Genomic DNA, 14,745 nt, shown 5'->3' with positions numbered 1-14,745 from the left:
GAAGATGATTAAGTTCGTTCATAGAGCTTTCATGGCTTGAATGATTACACTGTTGAGTTCTTTTGAAATATTGGATTGTCATGGGTACAAATTGTTGAGTTGGGAAGATGATTAAGTTAGTTCTTATAGCCTTCATGCTTGAATGATTACATTGTCGAGTTCTTTTGAAATAGTTGCTGGATGTCGTTTTTCATTTCCAAAACTGCATGTTTGATATTGCTTGATGGTGAGTTTGTGCAAGAGGTCTCATTGTTTGAAGTATTTTTGGATTGAATGGTTTAGTCTCACTTCCACATTTGCATATTTCATAGTGATTAATGTTAGTGGAATGTGGAAGAGCTCTAATTGTTTGATGGATTGTTGGATTGAATGCTTTGAAATAGTTGCTGGGTTTTGTTTTTCATTTGCAAAGTTGCATGCTTGCTATTTCTGGTTGTAATTATTCCTCTTTCATTCTGTCTTATAGAATAAGGATTTTGCTGGTAACTGAGGTTGAAGCTTTGAGCAGAAGTCTGTTGCCGCCTTGCCGGGAATTGATGTTGAAGCTCTGAGATACTCTAGCATATGACTATTCCATTTACATCACTCTTGCCAATGAGCACATTTTGATATTTGGATACTTTAACTTCAGTAAAGTTCCTTCAGTATGTGAATCCTAAATGACGGATATGCCTTATATGCATAGATGAAGGGCAGATTACAGACCTTAAACTTTAAATGTGTGAATACTACATTTCTTCCTACTTTCTTTACAGACCTTCAATATGTGCTTGGAGTGTTTTGGTTCCTTATTAGTCAATAGTCATATTTCAACTGTTTTGTCTTTCGTCGAAAAAAAAAAACTGTTTTGTCTTTTTTTTTTTTTCTTTTTTTTTTTTGGTAAATAACTGTTATGTCTTTATTGAGAAAGCACCCGTACAAGTCGTAATAGAAAATGTTGTTAATCATAGACATATCATTGTATTATAGTTAATTGGTTGTAATAAATTCATCGTAGTCTTAGATCCTCATAATCATAGTTTGTATAAATCATGCTGGTATGTAGAGTCTATAATTACTAGAAGTGATTTAGTTTTGACAATGAGCACAACTGTAGTTAAGACAAACAAAGATAAATTATGTTGGATGGATATACTTTCCAATAATTTTGTGTCAAATGATAAGTGTGGTAGACTGGTAGCCTTTTGACATATGCTCTGTGCATATCGTTTGACACTTCATGAAGTAAATAAACAATAAATTATAACAAAAAGAAAAATAAAACATGTTATTAAACAAAGATAGTTTTTTGGGTCAATGACAAATTTCACGTTTTACTCTCTTTTGATGAAAATAATTTTCTTGTACAGATTAATAAATCATAAGTATAATAGAAGGTTAACTCAATCTCGAAACATAAAAATTACAATTCTGTAAGGAATTGCATTTTTTTTTTAAAGAAAGTGTTAAACTTGTGATTAATACAATTTCTTACTTTGTCGCGATACATATGCTGGTTCGTATCGGAGTGGAAAAACAATTCTGAACCAATCTTTGCCATTTTTAAACAACCTCATGACCCACATTGTTAACTATGCGTGGAATTGCCAGAAGGCAAACCAAGCTGTTAATACAAAGCCGCTTGGGCAAGTTGAACACAGCGCTTGCAGTGATAAACTTGGGTGTGGAGGAGCAATTATATGAGTGGTAACTTTAAAAAAAATAAAAAATAAAAAATAAAAAATAAAAAATAAAAAATAAAAAATAAAAAATAAATAAATAAAGTAAGGGACGGTGCAGCATTATTAATGAAACGGTAGAATTCAAGGAGGAACATTAAGTCTGAACCCTAGGTTCCAATAAGCGTCGAGATAACTTCTGTAGTAATATATGTGGTCTTAACAAGCCCTAAACCCCATATTTCATAAGCGTCGAGGGAACTTCCCGTAATAATATATGTAGTCTCAACACGAACTAGGTATTAGATAATGTTATCACAAAGCCAAACATAGGACAATAAAGTGATAAACACAGCTTTCTACTATGTTGTTGATCAGATTAAATCTAGCGCCACTTTATTTTATCCTGGCACTAGAATGTCACTCCCATTTAACAATGGCTCATCGTCTTACTAGGCTAAACAAAGTACACTGAGTGTAGGGCTGTCAATTTCGACACGACTCGAAACCCGCACGATTAAAAAGCGGGTCGGCTGCGGGTCAACCCGCCATGACCCATTTAATAAACGGGTTGGCCACATGTCAACCGGCCAACACAAAGTGAACCCATATGACTCGATTATGCTAAGTATTTTGGATGTTGGGAGTATTTGATCCTACGATTGGACAATTTGAAACATTTTACTTCATCATTATTTGATTTAATTATTTATGAATTATATATTATTATTTATATTCTTCATATTGTGGATTTTTTAGTGAATTTAATGAATTTATGCATTTTTTTTTAGTTTATGGGTCGCAATATTAATCCTTAAATGAGTCATTTGATCCAACATGACACAACCTATTTATTAAATAGGTTAAGCGGGTTGGAAACGGGTAACCCGTTTAGTAAATAGGTTAGGTTTGAGTTTAAATTTTCGACACGATTATTAAATGGGTTGAGTTTGGATTTGTCTCTTGTGACACGACAAATACCTTGACCCGACACGACCCATTGACAGCCCTAACTGAGTGCGCAGATAGAGACAAAATCCACGTAAACCTACTAAACAATGGTAGAGACTTACTGCCAACGTAATGCCACTAAATAATAAATAGTAAAAATAAAATAAAACAAGAAAATTTAAGATAAACACGAGTTACGGATATCATTGGAAAAAATGATTTGGTATCAAAACTAACGAGACCATCTATCTAAAAAGGGTAAAAAAAATTAAATTTAATTATTTGGACATGTTTTAGAGAAACAGGAATTGAGAGAAAATCGCTGTGTATTCTCATTGAAATTGGAGCCTCTTTATATAGAGGATTACAAAGCATAGAGTCTGAATCATACAAGGAAAGATAATCTCTATATTCTTCTAAATTAAACCCTATTACCACTAGGTCAAGTAACCTAGAATTTGGGCCAAACACAAATTAGGGTTTTACTAGAACACTCCCCCTTGTGTTGCTCAAACGCGGTGCTTCTCTCGTTGCCTTGTTAAAAACCTTGCCGAGTAACAAAATCCCAGTGGGACAAAAATAACCTCGGTCGAAGGGGAAAAAGAGCACAACACACCCTTCACGTTTCGAAGTGAACATGTAGACATCTCCCCCTGATGTCTGCGTCTCCTCCTGATAACTACGATCATGGGAGTTCAGATAATTTCTGCAAGCTAATTCTTGCCACATGTTTCTCGAACGTGGATTTGGGCAATGACTCAGTAAACAAGTCTGCCACATTGTCCTCAGATCGAACCTGGTTCACTTTGATCTTGATGAGCTTCTGTTGTTGTTGATTGTAGAAGAATTTGAGCGATATATGCTTGGTATTGTCACCTTTGATGTAGCCTTGCTTCATTTGTAAAATGCAAGCAGCATTATCCTCATAGATGCTGGTTGGCTCATCTGTGGTAGACTTCAGACCACAATTGTTTCGAACATGCGTAACTATGGATCGAAGCCATATACATTCACAAACTGCTTCGTGAAGAGAAATAATCTCTGCATGATTTGAAGAGGTAGCGACTAAGGTCTGCTTTGTAAACCTCCAAGATATCGCGGTCTTTCCCATGTTGAAAACATAACCAGTTTGGGAGCGACCTTTGTATGGGTCAGAGAGGTACCCAACATCAGTAAAACCTTCCAAAACACTTATATCGTTTTGGGATGGGAAGAGGGGACGTAGTCCACCATTATGGCGTCCCTGGCACTTGATGGGTCCGAATCCATCTTCTCTCTATAGGGATAGAACAAGTCTATATTAATCGTACCACTTAGGTATCAAAAGATATCTTTAACACCAGTACAATGGCGTCGTGTTGGCGCAGAGCTATATCTAGCTAGCAAGTTCATAGCGAATGAGATGTCCGGTCTTGTGCATTGCGCTAAGTACAATAATGCACCTATTGCACTTAGGTATGACACTTCTGCCTCTAGTACTTCTTCATCGTCATCTTTTGGACGGAATGGATCCTTCTTTGGATCAAGACTACAGATGACCATTGGGGTGCTTGAAGGCTTAATCTTGTCAATGTTGAAACGCCTAAGCATCTTTTGGGTATAAACTGATTGATGAATCAGGATACCATCTCTACGGTGCCAAACCGAGGCAAAACCGTGTTTTCCCAAGATCTTTAATCTCAAACTCGGATTTCAAGTGTTCAGCGGTTTCCCTTAGCTCTTTAAGGGTGCCAATTATATTCATGTCATCGATATAAACCGCTACTATTGCAAATCCGGAACTTATCATTTTTATGAACACACATGGGCATAGTTCATTGTTGACATATCCCTTACCAATCAAGTAGTCACTTAGACGATTATACCAGATCTGTCCGGATTGTTTCAATCCATATAGTGAGCGTTTCATTCTAATTGCAAATGCGCTCCGTGGTTTAGAGCCACTTGATTTGGGTAACTGAAGTCCATCTGGGACCTTCATGTATATTTATGTATCTAGATCCTCATATAGATACGCAATAACCACATCCATAAGTTGCATGTTCAGTTTTTCGGAAATTACCAAACTGACAAGGTAGCGGAACGTTATTACGTCCATTACGAGAGAATAGGTCTCCTCGTAGTCAATTTCAGGGCATTGTGAGAAGCCTTGCGCCACAAGGCGAGCTTTGTACCTTACAATCTCGTTTTTCTCATTACGCTTTCTAACGAATACCTATTTGTGAACAACTGGTTTGGTGTTGGGCGGTATTGGCACAACTGGTACAAATACCTTTCTTTTCACTAGAGAATCAAGTTCTTCCTGGATCGCATCTTTCCATTTTGGCTAATCAGCTCTACGTTGGCATTCATCAACCGAGCGTGGTTCGATATCATTGGTCTCAATAATCTCACGCGCCACTGAACACGCGAATACATCATCAATGACGACGGAGCTTCTTTCCCACGTCCCATGTACACTAGTGTAATTCACAAAGATCTCTACGTTCTCAGGGATAGGTTCTGACATTGAGGCGTCTCCCAATGATGTCTCTTGGACATAACCATAATAGGAACATTCTCATGGGACGGATTTTGAGTATCGATGATCAAAGGATTTGCTTGTGCCTCATTCGCTCTCTTTCTAGGGCAAGTATTCTTCGAACCAATTGGTCTACCGCGCTTCCTTACGGGACCTGCGGCCATAGACGCCACATCATTGCCATACTGGGAAATAGCGCCATCTTCCGATGTCACAGGAGTAGCGTGATATCCAGTATTCGGGACATCGATCCTTGCAGGCACGTTTGAAGCAGGTATATGTGATATCGTCACTTTGGCAACATCGGAAAATGCATCAGGCAGAGTATCTGCTACGTTCTGGAGCTCGATTATTTGTCACACTTCAAGTTCGGACTGTGAGGTACGGGGATCGAGATGAGACGTAGTTGGGACATACCACGACAATTCCTGTCGTTCCTGTTGAATATTTGTGTTCTTATCTCCCCCTAATGACGGGAAGACTGTCTCATCAAAGTGACAATCTGCAAATCTAGCGGTAAAGAGATAGCCTGTCAAGGGTTCAAAGTAGCGGACGATAGTTGGAGATTCACAGTCAACATAGATGCCCATTCATCATTGTGGACCCATCTTGATACGCTGCAACCATAAATTGATCTGAATTAATATCTGAGGTAGATAACACAACGCTATAGCAGAAAGCAGAAGCACCATAGCGTTTCCATGTGGTTGTGTCTACAAAGCTCTGGAAAGATGGAGTCGTGCTCAAATGTGGAAGTTGGTGCTGGGCTCCTGAAATTGGATTCACAAGAAACATTGTAGAATCCAGATCCTTTTCCGTGATCATAATCATCCAACCTTTTGACGATCCTTGAAACCACCCTCCTTGAACTGGTTCAGGCAGGTCCAACTTGCCAACTTTACCTTCACAGAGGTCGAAAAAGCTCAAGTAGCTATGGCAAGATTGAGGGAATATTAACCAGGGAAGCTGATGTTGAGCACTAGGGATGTCGGTGCGCATAGGAGCTGAGCTCCAAGGCTTGCAAACACTGCTTAATCGTATACGATCACGTACACTCAGGTGTGGCACAATCATCTCTATGACATCGTCAGGTAGTTTCTTCCAGGGCACAATGTCCATGATATCATCAGGTAGTTTCTCCCCGGGTTTACTGCGGAGTAGTCTTTTGATCTCCACAGCACCAAACACTAAGCAACCGCAAACTACTAAAGTCGCATTAATCACCTCCATCTGGCTAAAGTTGCTAATCAATGAGGAAATCAAAGAAAATATTTTGCTGTTCTCCTCTTCTAGCTAGCTGTGTGTGATGGATCCTCGGCGTTGTGGCTTTGTATTTATAAGAATAATAGCAATTCATATACAATTAGTTTGCGTTTTCATTTGGCCAATACTACTAGAAAGGAATAACACTTTGCAATCAGGAAACCAATTCCAACACGAACCTGCACCTTTATTGCTCCTTCCTATCCTTGTTACGCTAGGTTGGTCCATTCTGTATAGTTTCAACCCCGTGTTTGATTGGAATTTCTCCTTCAGTATAAGAGGGGGGAACCAAGGATTTGTAAGTGCCAAGTGCTAAGCAAGAATTCTCCTTCGCAACGAAATTTTGTTAGTTTTGTTTTGAAGTAAGAACTATAATATATTACCAATCAACTGATAAAATGGCTCCAGTCTCAAAGTAGAGGTCATCACTCAAAACACATCAAAAAGCTATACTCCATGGCGAACACAATTAAAGCTTTACTCAATATCAGCAAGTCCTCCTGTATGCAATATTATTTGTAGTTATTTGCCATATGATTATGGCCTTTTGGCTCAGACTTAAAGAAACATGTAATAATCACGTCTCACTTGCATGAACAATATAAACTTTGGTAGCTGCCATAGTATACATCAGAAAAAGTCCGATCAGAACTACTTCAAGGCCTACTAAATAGCAAGAGCCTTGCCAGAGGAATTTGTTTTGAACTCAATAATCTGAAGACCAATTAGCAGCACTCCCAACTCTGGGCATTCCACTAGACTCCTTCCTAGCCTCAGCATCAACCTTGAAAGTTGCACCGCACACCTGACCGGAACTATCCACCCTTGGCACTGCCTTCAACTCATTATGGGGGTGCTCAAAACTCCTCAGGCCTCCAGAGGATGTGAAGAAACATCCTGTAAGGACGGGCACCAGAAAAAGATGTTAGCAGTCTAGTTCAAATACTAATGAATCAATTTAAAATCACAGTGACTGCAGCAACCAAATTCTGAAGCTATTTCATGATATAAGAAACAGAAGCAGGATGCAAGACCCAAATCATCCTAGTGTGTGAGAGAGATATCAGCAAGATAATGTGAGGTAATTGAATGCACATTTCTTTTAATTCCACAACACCATGGAAAATTGAATGCACCCACATATCCACCTTTCTTACTCTCTGTTAGCTCATATACATTTATGTCATTGTAGTTGTCCATTACTAAAAGGGTAGAAATGACTATGGAAATAATGCACAAATTCTTCTATCACGTATTAATATATTGTGTTATACTGAAAACTTATACCTTTAGGAAATGGTGCAAATGACTTCTCACAGCCCTTCTTCACAACTTCTGCATCATCAGCAATAACAAGATTGCCTTCAGAATCAGTTCCCCAGAAGAAAGGAACATTGCCATCAACATCCTATACAAGACAAAAGAGTAAGCTCAGCAACAGAAGATAATGATCAGTATAATACTCAGAAAGAGATTCTTGGAATTTGAAAACAAATACGAATGAACAGGTGAACATTAATGATACATCCTTGTAAGAAAGAATTTACTTACAGCAGCTACAAACGAGACCTTTGAAGTAGTGTCGTAGAGAATAAAAGCAAACTTCCCTTGGATATCTCTCACAACCTGATCAGCAGGATAAGGACCACGATCTCTCAAAGTTCGGTACGCTTCAATAACAATGATCACCTCATTGGCTGTCTTGTTCAATCCATATTGTTGCTTGAGAAGAGCGACATTCTCAATATGGCCTTGGAACAGGCAGAAAATGTCATCCACAACCGCAAACAGCCTAACAACATCAGATAAAAATATATCAAACATCTGAACTTAAGTGCCAACAGGAAAAGCAGAAACAAAAAGCTGCATACATAAATTGCGATTTCAAAACTTCTCCTTATAAATTAACAAGCCGGCATCCCATTATTTTAATAACTAGAGACCCAAATCTGTTCCTTGTCTCGTATGTAAAACCATCAAGCATATGTCCCATTTGTCTTGTATCAACACCATCAACAAAAAAAAACAAATAAACGCCACGGTAAAAGACTACATTATCAAATATAAACACAGATCAGCCACTACTGCCCTCTACAGCCTTCAAAATCAAGCCATAATTTTCTTACAAAAACAACACAAACTCATCATCTACCAAAAACTCAGTCAAAAAACGCCAAGCTCTAAACTTTCTTACCCAAAAAGACAAAACACATACTCCACACAAGATACAATCCAAATCACTTTCTACCATCATAAAACAATCAAACACCAAAACCAAACACGATGCCAACAAAAACAACCCACAAACTACAAAGCTCAGATCGACCAAAACCCACACAAACGATCAAAAACAAAGAAATGGGTAAATCATTTTTTTCCTTCTATTCTTTAACGGGCACGCGTCGTTTTTACCTGGGGAGCAGAGGGTTTTGCTTGTCGTTGGAATAGGCAAAGAGGCCGGAAGAGCCAAGATTGACGGTGACTGAAGAAGGGTGGACGGAGCCGAAGTGTTGGGCCAAGAACCCATCTTTGAGAGCAGAGACTGATCCCGATTCAGGGCTTTGCAGAGCCTCCGGGCTCTTCGCCACCGATTTGTCGAACACGGCCAGCATTTTCGTAGATCAAATGAGAGTCAAACACACACCAAGAGAAAATGAAAAAGCAGAGAGAAAACAGAGTGATATTTCTTTGTGGTAGTTACTCTACTTTTTATTAGAGGCTTCGAGGGATGGGAGTTTTTATTTTCCAATCATACCCTTACCACTTTGCATATAATTACACTGATCTCTACGTGTGGTTGAGGGTAATAAGCTCTACTATTGTTGATTTTATTGAAGGGTAGGGGAGGATGTCCAAAATCTATTTAAGCAATCAAGTATGTAATTGGTAAATAGAATTAGAAGTAAGCCTATAGTCACAACTCACGCCCAACGCTAGGAATCGTGGTACAAACTTTCTTATAACATCAAGAAGAATACCGACATTGCGATTAGTTTTGCATATTTAGTCCTCATTTTTTTGATGGAGATATTTTAAAGGTTGGAATAAAAATAGCATATGTTCTGACAAAAAAGTTAATATTGTTATGAATTGAAAATACACTTGATAAAAAGATCAATTATTTAGTTTCTCATGCAGATTCTCCCTATCTTAATAAATATCACTTGCGACGTTGCGTTAAACAAATATATTCTAAGTAAAGAAATCACATTTAAAGATAAGTAAATAAATAAATAAATCAGCATCTACTTCTCTACTTAAGATAATATCTGAATATTGTGTTACAAACAAGGTTAAAACATCTTTAGCAATCACATTGAATCAATTTCCACTTAAACTAAGCTTGGGGTTTACATCTTGCCTTCGCAAAAACTTCATACGTATGAGCACAAATAATTACATCTCACTTGAAAATTGTATATATGTATATATACGTAATCTTAATTTATCCCGGCCTAAACCCCAAAAACGAGAGAGAGAGAGCCAACAGTAATCCACTTGCATTTTCACGTGAATTTAAAAATTGGCAACATTTTCTTGACCCCTTATGGTCAACACGAGGGGCTATTTTGGTAAGTTCATTTAACAGAGCAATATGGAAAAATAATTAGGATAGAAAGGATATAGATTAATCAGATTATCCACTTAATATTGACGTGGCAGTTGGTGGTTGTCCGGGAAAGAATAACAGATATCTTGATGGAATATAGGCTTTTATGAAAAATTAAAAATTTAATCACTACACTAAACCATATTCAATCAGCTAAGTCTTGAACTCTTGAAGTCTTGAATATAAAAGTTATTATATACTCCATAAAAGAAGTAGATTGGGTCGATCTGGTATTAGACTCGCTTGATGTATTGATTAAATAGATCAATTTGAGCTAGTCGACGACTATCGTAATTTAGCTTTACTACTAGAAATATTATTGATGTACCAATATGTACGCTGTTATAAAGATCTTTTCCTTTATTATTTTAATTTTTACGGCAATCATCGAAGAAGTAGTAAAATTTAACAATCACTTTAAATTATAAATTTTATGAAAGTCGCTCCGCTATAAATATGTAACTTGAATTTAGTCTAGGTAAGCTCACTTGTGAGGCAATGAAAAAACTTCATGAGAGGGGAAAAAGAAAAAAAAAAAAAAAACATCGGTCTCATCAAGAACATTTCAATCATGATGTCTTTGATTAATGTATATGACATCCGCAACAACAAGGTCACACATGACAATATGACATATTATTCTAAAATTTAGAATGTCAAATGATTCGATCGCATGCCTATACAAATGTATATGCACCCACGTACAGTCATTTGCACTCAAAGTAAATATCTTTGATGAATCGATCCCTCGGGATTAAGATGGTTAAACGAGCTGTCCAGTATCTTGTCATTTGTCAAAGATGTCTTGTCTAGTAGACTAGTACACATTAAGCGCCTATACAGTTTCTTCTTCATGTATAAATTGTTCTCTGTATATTAACCTGCAAAGCTGGGAAGCATCTTGCATATTAGACGTTGTATTGTTTTCATTATATATGAAATGCTTCTGAAACTTTTATCAGTTTCTAAAACCATGGTCATGAGTCATATATGACCTTAGCATCGATGATAGTTAACCAAATAATTAATTGCACCAATATCCTAAACAAAACCACTGTTAGTAATTTGAATATAATTGTATCAGCAATAACATATATATGGTAGATTTACGATCCCATGCCATCCTCACAAGCAAGCTAATAAGCTAATTAAACTCTCCATGTAACTAAGGATGGTTATCAACCTCCATGCATGTAAGAATATCCATCATTATCAAAAGCCAGAAAAAGTTAGAAAATTGTTAGAAAAACTCTCCATGCATGTAAGGAGCTTACTATGTGCTTGTTCCCATTTACTTGTGGATCAAAGATCAAATTGTTCCAAAGGGCAAACCTATCTGAAACGGGAGGTAGAAAATGGGAAAGGATCGTTAGCATGCATTCTCATCCTTTTTCATGATTACAGTTTGACCAGTGAAACTGTGAAAGTCTAGGCACTTTGCTGCCGATATGGAACTCTATAACATAACTTTATTAGAACTGTGTTGTACAAGTGACAAAATTGCTCCTTAATGTCATTTTGCCTTCTTAATTGTTGTATAGCATTTCACATTTTTCTTTTTCTTGAGTTGCATAATGATGGGAAAGCTAGCTATCTATTTCCGACATCGGGACTTCTAAAGAATTGCCCTCTGAAAACTCTTTGGGAAATGTATAATGCATTAGTAGCAAGAATAAATTTTCTGGGGTACTAAAGAGGTGTAAATAGATTGGCTAATTGACTTATCTAAATCAACTGTTAAATTTCTTGTACTGTCGTATAACCGCAAAAATTTAATGAAATGTTACACTATATAGATAGTTCTAGTACAAAGAAGAGTAGATGCCAAACAGCTAAAATTTATATGGAATATACATAGATTCCATCGTCCCATACAAGCTAAACTCTCCATGTAAGGATACATAACAACCTCATCCCTAAACAATAAGAATTCATCATCTAAAGCAAGAAAAGGTTCGTTGCTGGATAGCGGAGTAAAGAAAGCTATCTAAGAAACTGTTTGACCAAAATAACATTTTTTCCTCACAAGGGGGATTCGAAGAAAACCGGGCCAATATCGGTGGCCCAAGCTATATATTTCCTACAAGTTCGGAATATATCGTTTAGAGGCTAAATAAAGCCTACTTGGAGACCAAGCAATCTCGGAGCGAATCGTGATATTCCTTTATTTACTATTAATTATCAAATATTTGATAATTAATGGTGGTCTATTTGTTTGATTACCAAGTATTGTGCAAGAGGGAAGATGGCAGCTACATGTATGGAATAGGTTACATGGCCCAGCCATGCAAGGAATTAAGGTTTCCCATATATATTGTAATCAAGCTATTATGGTAGAGGTTGAACAATTAAGGAAGGTAAATCTCCTTTGTTGCATGAAAAAGGCTAATACGTGGCTAACATATTCACATATATATTCACACACACACACACACACACATATATATATATATACAAACACATACACACATGTAAGTACTTGGCCTACTCCCTTCAACACATGACCTTCCCAAGATCTCAAGGACAACAGACATGCAAAGAACTAGGAGAGATACTCTCCAAATTGCTCGCAGAAACAAAGGACATAAAGGAAGATCGCATGAAGAGAATTTCAAGGAAACTATCTCACTGATCTTGAGATAAAGGTCTCTTTAATACATATCATATTAATATGATTCTAAATTGATATGCATTGATTTTAATTGATCTCAAAATCTGTTTATATATGCATATCTGATTACATGCTAAAAACAGTTTTAAAACCCTTCCATGTTTATCTTATTCTGTGATTAAGATATGATTTGTTTGAGGGGGAGTCCTGCTCCTATAAAAGGGTTTTCAAACTAATTCATTTGTAGAGTTTTTGTTTTTGCATAAAATTGGTTTTTACTTGAACTTATAGCTAGGTTGTTCAAATCGGTCTTTGAAAACTCTCAATGTTTGTTTCATGCATTCTTACTCTCAAGATCAGTGACTCAATTGGAGAGCAAGAAAAGTTGAAGATAGATTATCTAGAATTGTGGATTAGAAGTTAGAACGGTTGTAAAACAAGTTAGCATGTGTTGCTAAGTGAAAGTGTTTGTTGAGAACAACACTACTTGTATTCTGTAAACTCGAGTGTTTCATATTGGATTATCTTTTCGTGTTGGCTACGTTAAAAGCCACGCAGTGAAGTTTCCTCAGTGGAGAGGTTTACACTGCGTCAGCAATTCTCCGTGTTATGAATTATATTTTCGTTAGATAAATTCTTATGTGAAAAGTTCTGTACAATTATTGTTCCATCTAGTATTTTCATTTGGCATCAAAGCAGGTTCTAGACAATTCTAGTAGATTGCAGGGACGATGGAACAACATCGAGATAGGGCTGCTGGTGGATCTGTTAACAGTCCTCCATGATTTGATGGAGGATGTGAAAAGTATACTCAATGGAAGATATATATGAAATCATACTTGTATGCGCAAGATGAACATGTATGGAACATAGTGGAAAATGGCTGGAAGACACCAATAATCCCAGCTAAAGGTGAGGGCTCATCAGTCTCTATTCCTAAGCCACGAAAGGACTGGACTGACGTAGAAATACGTGATCTTCAAGCCGACTTCAAAGCCAAAAATAGCATTTTCACTGCTCTCTCTGAACGTGAAAAGCTGAGGATTAGTCACTGCGACACTGCAAAACAAGCTTGGGATCTGCTGCAGACTACATATGAAGGAAACAAAAAGGTACGTGCACAAAAACTGCAAGGTCTGATATATGAATTTGAAACTATGACCATGGGAGATGATGAAACTGTGGATGACTTCCATGGTAGAATACTAAAGATTACTGGTCAATGTCGTAGTCTAGGTGCCCCCTTTGATGAAGATAAGGTAGTCAAGAAAATACTTAGAGCCTTGCCAAAAAAATTTCACTCCAAAGTCACTAGTATAGAGGATTCTTTTGACATTGGTGAATGCCCTTTGGATGAACTCATTGGAAATCTGAAAACTTATGAACTAAGAATAAAACCTGAAAAGAAATCAAAAGGTGTGGCTTTCAAGGATGTGAAAGGGAAAGAAGAGGAAGATGAATCATTTGATCTTGCTCTTCTGACCAAAGAGTTCAAAAAATTCCTTAGAAATAAATCCTCCTCTCAGAATTTCAATGCTGCCAAGAAAAATGTTATTAACAATGATAACAACATTAAAGGAAGTTTTAGATCAAATAAATCTGGGAAAATAAAATGCTATGAATGTGGTGGCTATGGCCATATTTCTACTGATTGTGGTAACAGGAAGCATGGAAATAGCAATAATAAATCTCTCCTCTCGACATGGAGTGATGATGAACATCAGGAGATTGAAAATGTTGCCTTTGTGTCGTCCCTTTCACTGGATTCTGAAAGTGATGAAGAATTCTCAGATGATGAGACTAATGTCCGCTGCAAACAACTCTATAAAGCGTCAAAAGCCACACTAATCAAAAATGCAGGTTTGGAAGATGAAATTGTAATGTTGAAGGCTAAGAATGAGAAGTTGGAGCTTAAATGGAGGACTTCTCAAAACACTTGGGAAAAAGAAAGGAACAAATTCATGGATGAGTTGCAGAACTCACAAAGTGACAAAAATTCCCAGACCTGGAACACAAAATGTGATGAATTGAAAAACAAAATCAAGATTCTTGAACTTGAGGTAAAGGGACAACATTCTCTAAACTTAAAACTGCTAACTGAAAATGAATCATTGCAGGAAGAGCTGAAGTC

At 37.1% G+C, this 14,745-nt stretch overlaps 2 protein-coding genes across 3 annotated transcripts; both read right to left on the bottom strand.

Moving 5' to 3' along the window:
* Positions 1-5,688: 5,688 nt before the first annotated feature.
* LOC121052951 (F-box/kelch-repeat protein At1g57790-like) lies at positions 5,689-6,717 on the bottom strand. Of its 2 annotated transcripts, none has more exons than XM_040519134.1 (2): positions 6,579-6,717; positions 5,689-6,456 (listed from the first exon to the last, which is right to left on the bottom strand). In XM_040519134.1, the coding sequence occupies exon 2, from the start codon at positions 6,358-6,360 to the stop codon at positions 5,704-5,706; it is 657 nt and encodes a 218-aa protein (XP_040375068.1). In that variant the 5' UTR covers positions 6,361-6,456; positions 6,579-6,717; the 3' UTR covers positions 5,689-5,703. The 2 variants fall into 2 exon arrangements, with proteins under 2 accessions (XP_040375068.1, XP_040375067.1); XM_040519133.1 differs by having other exon boundaries at positions 6,573-6,712.
* Positions 6,718-6,878: 161 nt separating this feature from the next.
* On the bottom strand, positions 6,879-9,085 carry LOC112199964 (stem-specific protein TSJT1). The gene is made up of 4 exons (XM_024340960.2): positions 8,806-9,085; positions 7,945-8,185; positions 7,681-7,801; positions 6,879-7,290 (listed from the first exon to the last, which is right to left on the bottom strand). Exons 1-4 carry the CDS (start codon positions 9,003-9,005, stop codon positions 7,100-7,102), a joined length of 753 nt encoding a protein of 250 aa, XP_024196728.1. The 5' UTR covers positions 9,006-9,085; the 3' UTR covers positions 6,879-7,099.
* Positions 9,086-14,745: the final 5,660 nt, after the last annotated feature.

This window comes from Rosa chinensis, chromosome 4 (genome assembly GCF_002994745.2).
Source record: "Rosa chinensis cultivar Old Blush chromosome 4, RchiOBHm-V2, whole genome shotgun sequence".
In the NCBI taxonomy this organism is placed as follows: domain Eukaryota; kingdom Viridiplantae; phylum Streptophyta; class Magnoliopsida; order Rosales; family Rosaceae; genus Rosa; species Rosa chinensis.
The sequence above is the reverse complement of the archived record's forward strand: the minus strand, read 5'-3'. Positions and strand labels throughout refer to the sequence as shown.